This window comes from Cuculus canorus, chromosome 15 (genome assembly GCF_017976375.1).
Source record: "Cuculus canorus isolate bCucCan1 chromosome 15, bCucCan1.pri, whole genome shotgun sequence".
NCBI classification, from domain to species: Eukaryota; Metazoa; Chordata; class Aves; order Cuculiformes; family Cuculidae; genus Cuculus; species Cuculus canorus.
Genome location: NC_071415.1, coordinates 9,259,881 through 9,270,295, shown reverse-complemented (window position 1 = coordinate 9,270,295; position 10,415 = coordinate 9,259,881). Strand labels below are relative to the sequence as shown.

General features: G+C 45.3%; 1 protein-coding gene across 2 annotated transcripts; it reads left to right on the top strand.

The window, feature by feature from the left end:
• The first annotated feature begins 386 nt into the window (after window positions 1-386).
• On the top strand, window positions 387-9,761 carry C1QTNF8 (C1q and TNF related 8). 2 transcript variants are annotated; one of them, XM_009562211.2, is made up of 3 exons: window positions 387-1,022; window positions 7,446-7,677; window positions 8,072-9,761. In XM_009562211.2, exons 2-3 carry the CDS (start codon window positions 7,461-7,463, stop codon window positions 8,617-8,619), a joined length of 765 nt encoding a protein of 254 aa, XP_009560506.2. In that variant the 5' UTR covers window positions 387-1,022; window positions 7,446-7,460; the 3' UTR covers window positions 8,620-9,761. The 2 variants fall into 2 exon arrangements, with proteins under 2 accessions (XP_009560506.2, XP_053936652.1); XM_054080677.1 differs by lacking the exon at window positions 387-1,022 and adding an exon at window positions 2,881-3,328.
• Window positions 9,762-10,415: the final 654 nt, after the last annotated feature.

Here is a 10,415-nt window from a genome sequence, read left to right as displayed (position 1 = left end):
CCTGACCGCAATCACTGCAGTTAGAGGAGTGAGTAATACAGTCCCAATCATGTGAAAGAGTGGCAATTTGCTGCCCAGCCATTCCTGGGTGTCATGGAAAAGCTGGTGCAAACCAGAGCACCAGCAAATAGGTGGTTAGGGGAGAAGACTGCAAACATACGTTGAGGAAGTTTTTATTTCCCCTTGCTTTCTCATTCATAGGATGCTAATGCTCATTGCATTCTGCCATCGATGGTGTGACACAAGGCGTTGTGCCCTAAACCTGTGAAGTAAGGAGGAAAAATACCACACTGCTGCTGCACATCACCTTCCTGAGACTGGCTCCAATTCCACTCACACAGAAGCAAAGAGATCCTGCTTTAGTTTTCAGCAGGGTGGCACATGGAACCATGGGGGTGATGTCTTCTCTCCCTTCCCTTAGCACTGGCACCTGGCCATGCACCTACACCTTCCCCAGCATCACTGCTGCACCCCTCCAGGAAGCTTTGCCACTTCTGCAGCTCATGCACAAAAGCCAGAGTTTTTATTATGGGTTTGGGATTATTTTTGTCCTTTCTCTTGCCTAAAAAGATGCTGAAATCTCTCAAAGAAAAATTATTTCCATGTGATTGCAGCACTTTCTTTCTTGGCTGGAGCACTGGATGTGGTTTTGGGTCTGTGGTTTTTGGTATTTTTTTGATTTTATTCACAATATTTTTGGTCTTCATTTCCATCTCGGAGAGGCATCGTGCAACCCAACAGACTGGCTGCGAGTCCTAAGGAAACGACAGCAGGACAAAAGCACAGGAACCCAGCATGAGTGGATACAAGGAAAGTAACAAGAAAAAACCTTGCTTTTGCAAGCAACCCAGCTGCTGGGTTTCATAAGGAGCAGGACTGACTTTCAGTGTTTCATTTGGACTCACGCTAAGAAGCTGCAGCCGCCACCAAGAACTGAAAAACCTGAATGAACAGCAGCTTTCATATTATGCATCCTGCTAAGCAACTGCAAGGAAAGTAAGAGACAGGTTCTGAGTCTCAAGGTAAGTTAGATGGATCTGAATAAGTTGGGGGAAATAAATATTATTGCTATAGGGAACAAAGTCTTTCCACCCTGCAGAAGCAGGTTGCTTGGGTGAGCCACAGAGAGGTGGTCTATGCCTGCGCTGCTTCATCTCACTTTTTCTGCTTCACTGCAGTAAACAAAACAAGTGCGAGGCCAGGTTATTGCTGAGCTGGGTTTAATTTGTTCCTATTAACACTCTTTGTTTCATTAACCGCCCGTAGCACTCCAGAACAATGTTTCCTTCTGGTCTGATTTTGCTCTCAGCAGTGGCTGAGCAGTTGGACGGGGACAGTGCCCCATCCTGTGTGGCTCCCATCTGATGCAGCCTCCCCTATTGCCACGGGAGCCCAGGCAGGAAAAGTTGTTTCCTGGCATCCTCCGCAGATGTGGAAACTTTCAGAGGACTCTGCTTCTCCGGCATAGCTGGAGAACCGCAGCTGTTTGAAATGCTCTGCTTATTCCTGAGCCGTAAGCAGGGGTTTATAGCAGTTATGGGGTGGTTCTGGTGCTGCCAGCAGCAGCTCTGGTGGCTCCCACCCACCCAGCCAGGACAGCATCCCATGGGACCAGCTGCAGGGACACCTCTGCCTGCTTTATTTCGGCACAGAGAAAGCTGAGTTCCCGGCACAACTGAGTCAGCAGTAACAAGCCATGGGCAAGCTGCCTTTCTGCTGGGAAGGGGAGAAGGAGAGTTGGGTGCTATCCACTTCATTGGGGTGATTTGCTCTGTTGGAAAAGCTGCCCTGGGAAGGACTTTCTGTAAGTTGTCTTCAGCCTCAGCAGCGCCCGGCTGAATCACTGCCTGGGATTGCTATGGAGATGGGACTGCTTTCAAGGAGCCACCCTGTCCAGAGCAGGGACACTTCCAGGACATCGCAGGCATGTTCCTGGCATTGGAGGTGCAGGCAGGGATGAGGAGAAAGAGAGAAAGAGGAATTAGAATCAGAATAGCTAGGTTGGAGGGGACCCATTGGGTCATCGAGTCCAACCATTCCTAACACTCTCTAAACCATGCCACTCAGCAACTCATCCACCCGTCCCTTAAACACCGCCAGGGAAGGGGACTCAACCACCTCCTGGGCAGCCTCTGCCAGTGCCCATTGACCCTTGCCATGAATTTTTTTTTCCATGAAGAATTGTTTCTTTAGGAACCAGCAAACATCCTTATGCTCCTTGTCTGTGCTGAGCTAAGAATGATAACAGCCCCTGCAGCAGAGCAGAAAAGGCGGCACTCTGGGAAGATGCAGGTGCCGAGGTGCAAGGGACCATTTCCTTGGGTCTTGGAATCAAGATTTGTCACTAATTAAAATGGGCAGTGGCAGGAGATGTTTCTCCTCGTAGAGTATCTGCAGTGGAATGCACTAAACCCATACAAGCCTCCAGGTCTGAGTGTGTGCAGATAAGAGGAAGGGATGTTTGCTTTGGATCATCATCTCTTCCCATGCCTGACAGGTAAAATAGCAGCTGCAGAGAGCACATGTGACCACACAAACTGAGGGGTGAAGTTGTTTCACAGCTCCTCCAGGACAGAAGAAACTGGGCTATTCACCCACGCTGGAAATAGGCACAGTTTAAACCAGCACCAGAAAAGAAAAACCAAACCACATAATTAGAAATGAAGCTATAAACTCACTGACCAAACGTTTACCCACGCGGTTAAAGACATGGATAGAGCTAACACCTCTCCATGGCCAGATCTTTGCTTTGCTTCCATCTCCACCCCACTCACAACTCACAGGGCTCAAACCGACCCAGCTGCCCATAGCAGCACTCCCAGCCCCTCTTCTGCTTCACCCCAGTGTGTTGTACACACACAGCAGAAAAGAGGGCGTTAACCTTGGTCATCTGCAAATGACTAGAGACAGTGGAAATTTTTAAACTGCGCTGCATTTCAGGATCCAAATATTCTTGTCTGCAAGCCCTCAAATCACTTCGTGGCTGCAGACCGGCTTCTGATGCTCAGCTCGAGCAGAGCATCTCTGCAGCATCATGTCAGAGAGGAAGCACCCCATGCTCAGCTCTGGCACTGAGGGCAGAGGAGCCGCTGAGCTCTCAAAGCTTTGCACAAGTTCCTTCAGTGTTTTTTATCCATTCTACAAGAAGTAGCTCATGAAGAAACTTCAGATCCTCCTGGGGAAGAAAGTAAAAAAAGATCCCGAAAAAATTATTTCCAAGAGGAAGTCCAGTATCCTGACAAACCTTAATGATGCTTCATTTCCTGCTGCTGGCGATGCAAGGAGCTTTGGAGCAGTAAGGAGGTCAAAGCCTGAAAGAAGACAAAAGGTAAAAAAGCTGAATTGGAATATTTTCCATCACTGGAACGATGCTGAGGTTCGTGGCTGACACATCCTTGTGTTTTCCATTGCTGTGGTCCAAAAGTGGGTTTAGTCTTAACTGCTCTCTTGGGTTTCCAATCAAGATTGGAAATAATGAGCACTAATTAAAATGGGCAGTGGCTGCTGTTGTCTCGTGCACCGTGAATTTAAAGCAAAGATAGTCGTAGATTGCTTTTCTGAGTGAAGCCCTAGGAATAAGAGGAAAGGAAACGTTAGCAGGAATTTAAAGCACAGTTCAGGGATCCAAAAGCAATTTCTGCCTCGTGAACTCTCACTATCACAGCCGGTAACCTCAGCACAGCTATTAGTGGGATTTATTCTTTGAGCAAACCAGCAAGATAACGACATAATTCCACTGCACGCAGTGAAAACACGGGCTGTGGTAGGTTAATGCAGATCTTTACCTTTGACATGACCTACACATCCCACAGGGGGTGCTTGCGGTGCCAATGGATCAGACAAGGTTCAGCCAAGGGTTCAGGTTGCAAACTCCACGCTGTTAATCACATGGAAAACCTTTTGGTCCAGCCTCCAGGCTGACTCGCTTTGCCATATTGCTTTATTTCCTCTGTGTGCAGAGAAATAAAGCTATTAATATTTTTACAGATATTATGGGGTCTTCTTATCATTTTTATTACCCGGATGTGTTACTTTACATCGAAGTGTTAAAAGTCTTCAGGTACACAGAATCATTACAAAGTTTTTCATGAGCGAATGCGCCTCATACATAAGCGGTGTACCTTAAGCTGTAAGATTAAACTCTATTGTGAAGCAAAAAAAAACCAATCAAGGTGCTCCATCCCACTGTGATAGTGTCAAGAAAATATATTTAGAAGTAAGAAGTTGCACACAAGAAGAAAGCATCACATCATTTAACTCCCTGAACTGGAACTAATGGTTTCTACCCTCCCCTACAAAGGTTTATAGTTCTAACCCAAAGCCTTCTATGATTTTAAAGCTATGCATGGGAGGAATTTGGCTTTTTCTGCGTACCAGGAATTCCGGGTGTCACTGGAATACCAGCACTTTTGATGCAGGTTGTTCGTAGCAGGTAAAAAAATGTGGAAATAAAAAGTTTTAAGTCAGGGTAATTCCAAGGTCAGTGCAGAGCAAAAATACATTATTTAATCATGTATTTTCCTCTGAAATTTGGCTGAAATCGTTCTTTCCTCCAGATTATCATGATTTGTTACAAGGAAATCCTTCCCAGGATTGTTTCCTGTTCTCTTGCATGTTTGATTTCTCTGGTTTGAGGTTTTTCTTCTCCTGATCTCCAGCTTTGGGCTGGACAACTTCCAAACAGAATCCAACATCATCCAGAATTCACCATCCAGCTTCCAGTACTGAAAGGGGCATGAGGGGCTCTTGATCAGGGAGTGCAGGGATAGACGAGGGGGAGTGGTTTTATACTGAAAGAGGGGAGATTGAGATGAGATGTCAGGAAGAAATGTTTTGCTGTGAGGGTGGGGAGGCCCTGGCCCAGGTTGCCCAGAGCAGTGGTGGCTGCCCCATCCCTGGAGGTGTTCCAGGCCAGGTTGGATGGGGCTTGGAGCCCCTGATCCAGTGGGAGGTGGCCCTGCCCATGGCAGGGAGTGGAACTTTGGGGGCTTTGAGGTCTCTTCCAGCCCAAACTATGCTATGATTCTATGATTGCAACCAAACATGTTTCTGCCACTTTACTGAACTAACTTCACCAGGTTTTTGAAAGAAAATACAGTGTGGGGGTGTCAGCTCTGGGATGCTCTGAAGTATCTGGATTGTTGCATCATTTGCTTCATTTTTTTTTTCCCAAAAGCAATTTTAGCCAATAACTTAAGTAATTGTTCTTCATGAATCATGCAAGTGGCCATCGATTTCTACAACGGGTGCTCGGATTACAGTAATGTGAAATGTGTACAACCTGAACACTGATTTTTCACCCAGACTTCTTTTTCCTCAAGTCACTTCTAAAAATAAGAAAGTCATTCATCTTCAGGAAAGTAATGGCCTATAAAACTGTAAAGTAATTTCTTTGTATTTATGAATCTTTTCCTTTCCATCCATTATGAACGCTTCTCTTAATGAATGCTCTTTCTCCTTCATGAAGGTATTATAAGCAATTACGTTCTCTGATTTTAATGTTCTGATAATGTAACCGATTGCCCTACACTTAATCCCCAGGTTATTGACTACATAAGAATGGCTAAATGACTTTTAGCCAAAAGAGGATATAATAGCCATGGTTACCTGGGACTTCGAGTAAACACGTAGTCTTCTTTAGACCACAATGTATATGCACAAACTTTAGCCACCACAGAGGAGACCCCAAATGGTCTCTGCAGTGCAAACTTTCCTTTCTGGTCACGCATGGGCTGGTTATTTAGGACCTGTTGTCCATTTAGACTTGCACTGCATTTCTGTTCCTGCTTGGCAGTGCAAAGATGGCTTAATTGAATGAAAATTAAAAATAGACTTAAAGAAAATCAAGTTCAGGCCCTGAACACTGATATAAAAGGAGTATTAATCCCTTCTCAGACTTGTGCCTAGAATGAGGTACACTTATGAACAGAAAGATCATTTCAAGTTATGACAGCTTTGATGAAAGATCTTTCATTGCTGTTGGAAGGAGAGTTATTATGTTGCTGAGTATAATTATTCATTGGGTTTCCTGAGAGTTGGATTACATCAAGTAATAAATGGTGTGAATAACAATTCTTTTGGAGCAGGTAAGAACTAGAAGAAAGTACCTCCCAAGAATACTGGTACAATCCAAGTATGTTGCCTTGGACTGACACTCTTTTTCCCCCCTACATTTTCTCAACTGCTCTGTTTTGTGACTGGTGAAACCTTTGTAGAGCTCCAAGATGAGACTCGAGCGTTCATTGAGCTGTTTTTGAAAGCCAAGACATCTTGATATGACCTTCCCCAACCATTCCAGGAATTAAAATTGGTAGAGGAGAAGCTGTAAATTCTGTTCCCAGCCTGAGGTCAACAAGAGTCCATCCAACTAATTGGACTTAGGATGAGGTCCAAAAACGCAGCAGTCCAAAATGTGTCTTGTATGAAGCATCACTGCAATCAGTAGAATGATGCTAATTATACACGGCAGGAGGAGGCAGTTGCCTATCCCTGGCCCCAATCCCTCCCTAGGAGGGAAGCTGATAGGGAGTGAAAGAAAGCTCTCCTCCTTTGAACCACCTGAAACATTTTCCCTCTGCTCATTTCACCTAGCATCCACGGCCTTGGGAGCTTGCCAGCAGCAGATGAAAATGTAATAGATGATCTCGAAAACTGGTGTTTGTGCAGAGCAAATCCCAGTTCAGTCTGTTTGTTGCAGCTTATTTGAATTTACATTCTGTGCATTGGAAAATAAAAATGAAAAGCGTACACAGAAATTCTGCTGGGAACAGCACATGGATAAGGTCAAAGCCACAAACTACTTGGCTTTGTAGTTAACAACAAAAAGGCTAACGTCAAAGAGGTTAACAACAAGAGTCTAAGAGAGACCATCTAAAGAGACAAATGTTTTTGATGTCTTTTAGTTTCATTTTCCTTCAGGTTTTTCCTGTAAAAAAAGGAAAAAAAAACAGGTTTAGGCTCTACAGTTAAATAAAGTTTCACTTTCTGCATTTGATTTTGAATTTTTCAGAATGGCAATGCAAGAAAGAGTCTCCAGAAGAACTCCGTGTGTCTTTTACCCAGCACCTTTTGCAAGGGCTGTTCCAACAGCAGACAGGCAGCGAGTGTGCCTTGAGCAGAGCTTGCTCTGACAGCTTTAAGCATCACAGCCTTAGCTTCCAACCTCAGCAGGTTTTGTTTCGGTTTGGGGTTTGTTCCTTTGTTTACCTGGTGTCTCTTGTCAGATACTTCAACTGTAGGTAACGAGATTGGGATTGCCTTTTCCATCGCTTGTAAACAGTGTGCAGTGGAGCAGTGTTCCTGCCTGGAGTCTCCCTGTGCCACCACAAGATAAGTTAAAAATTAATCAGAAGAAATGCACCTTGCAGTAACATTAACAGATGGTCCACGAGAAGCCCTGATTTGAATCACCATGTTAATCATTCCTGCTCCTTTGCTTGGTCCAGCTGGCTCTGCCGAAGATGAGAGCTGTGTTTCTCCTGCTCTTGGTGTCCACTGCGAATGTCGGGGCTGTGATGGAAAAGGGTCTGCCTAGACGGCGCCTCTCGTGCGTGCGATGCTGCGGGCCTTCAGAGCAGCCCATCTCCATCATCTCCTCGCGGTACACAAGGATGAGCAGCGACCCGGCCTATTCAGTACCCAAAGTCCAGCCCACCATAGATATCACCATCCTCAAAGGTGGGTAAAGCTGACTACTGTGATAATCAGACAAACCCAACGGTGTCTCCCAGGCCCAAATCAGATCTTGGTAACTTTTCTTGCCCAAACCTGTGCACTAAAGGGCTGGGTTCATGAGTACTGGATTCCTGTAACCAGTCTGGTCAGGTCATGGAATTCCATTATTGGACATTAATCACTGGCACCACAATCTCAGTGGGGCCACCCTTTCACTGGCATTTTTACCCTTCTGAGGATTGGAAGGGTGCTGGTGTCTGACCAACGCTGCCAGGTATCTGTGCTGGGAAAGCTGTTTTAGCAGCTTCTTTCCAGGTTGTGTCCAGCAAGGATGTGTCATGTGTCTGCTTGGGCTTTGCATGTTCGTGTTTGACAAAGTTTTTCTTTACACTTACAGGTGAGAAGGGTGAAATGGGAGAGAAAGGGTACCCTGGAGCAGTTGGGAAGGAAGGAGAAAGAGGGCTGCGTGGCTTGAACGGACAGAAAGGCCAGAAAGGCCAGCCTGGCCCTCAAGGGCATTCCTGCAAGCAGCTCTACGCTGCTTTCTCGGTGGGTCGGAGAAAACCCCTTCATAGCTCAGACTACTTCCAGCATGTCACTTTTGACACCGAGTTCGTGAACCTGTACAAGCACTTCAACATGTTCTCAGGGAAGTTCTTCTGCTATGTCGCAGGAATCTACTACTTCAGCCTCAACGTCCACACCTGGAACTTCAAGGAGACCTACCTGCACTTGATGAAGAATGAGAAAGAGGTGGCCATTCTCTATGCCCAGCCCAGTGATCGGAGCATTATGCAGAGCCAAAGCCTAATGCTGGATCTGCAGGAAGGAGAGGAGGTCTGGGTGAGGATGTTCAAAAGGGAGCGAGAAAATGCCATCTACAGTGAAGAGTCTGATATTTACATCATCTTTAATGGCTATTTAATCAAGCCAGCCATAGAGTAGCCATTCATCTACTTTAGGCTCAAAGCTTTGGTAGATACGTTAGTGTCTTCCCTCTTAGAAATGCATATGCCTAGTTCTACCTGGAAGGATTACAGGCCTCCTGGCCTGCTGACAGGGTTGTGTCCATACAAAGGACACCGATGTGGATGGAGGTGACTGTGCTTCAAGGTGATGCAAGCTACACAAGTACTGAGAAGGCTTCAGCCCTTGTTTGCCCTGCAGAAGAAGCACACAGAAAGATATGTATAGATCCCCAAGAGTCTGCCAAGCTGGTAGCAAAACCTTAACCTCTTTCCTTTGCTTTAAAGAACACTTTTTAATTATATCTAAGGGTTATCTCCAGTACCAGTCATCTGGGTGCTAGTTAAGGATTCAATCCTACAACACAACTTGGGTATATTTGCTGTGTGCAGAATTGCCAACAAGAGCCCATCCTCATCAGCACCAACACCAAATCTGCTCCACTCAGGCGGGCAAGAATGCACTGGCAATAAGAACAATGTATTGCACGGTGCGCTTACCCTAAATTATGTTTCTGTTCCATTGCAGGTAATATTGCCTTCTGAGAGCATAAATCTAGAATTAGATGAATAATGGCATATGGATGTAGCAAAGCTTTTCCAGAGGCACAGTTTTAAGCACTGCTGTAGCCACATGCTGTAACTTTGCCAGACTTCTGTATCACTAGCAAAACTTCTCACACAATGACATCCAGCATGGCTGGGGACCTGAGTATTTTACATTTTAAGGAAAATAGTGGGCCCTGCCTTAGGATCTAGTGGTCTTGAGTAGTTTCTGAGTGGTCATTCCCAAGCTGGAATTTGAAGCCCTGCTCATAAGCTATCACCTTACAGGACCCCGATTTCTGGGAAGTGGAGAAGAAATTGGAAAGAAAAAGGTGCTTTACTGCAAGCAGTGATATTTTAGGGGATCCAATTTCTTTTTTCCTAAAAAAATATTGTCAGAACAGTTGAAAGGTATATGCAGCAAGAAGAAACGTCGTTTTCCTCAGTTCCTCCTTGTCTGAGGCCCAAGTTTCTTGTGTGCATCTGGAGCCATTTGTGTGAAGAATACATAAAGAGTTCTTGTTAGGCAAACTGCTTTGCTGCTGTACCTCGTCTGTTCACAGCTCCTTGGGAAAGTAGCCGAAATAAAGATATTGCTATGAGTACACTTGCTTTGAGACCCCTGGTTTTGGTTATCTTATCTCCTCACGCTTTTTCACAGTACAGGGCTGAAAGCACTAGACTGAGCATCCAGACTCACATAATCATCTCAGGTGGCATTTTCAGTTACTTCAACACCAAATGACTCCAGAAAACAGACTGTCACCCTCAACTCCTCCCTTGCAGGCCAGTCAACAGCCATCATCAAGCAGCAGGATGGAGAGACAGAGAGGTTATGGATCCCTTGCTGTAAAATAAATACCAAATCTTTGAGATCTCACAATCTTTGTGGAGAGAGGAACTTTTAAGCAGCTTATCTGCAAAGTAAATGCATGAAGTAGAGCAGTCTACAAACCTTGAAACATCATGTCTGCTCCTGCTTCCATTGCAGTCTGCAGTCCTGAAAGGGAAAAGTGGAAAACTTGAACAGCTTTAAAACACGCTCCCAAAGGCATTTTATGTAGGTCCTCCAGTGACCTCCTGCCAGCTACCCCAGCTTGGGTCAGGCCATTGCACAGCATTTCCTTCATATCCTCCTAAAAAAGCTTCCTAAGCAGCTGTTTCCATTAGGTTGATGGTAAAAGCCCTAATAGCCAACCTGCTTATTTTCCACACACCAGTTAGTACTGA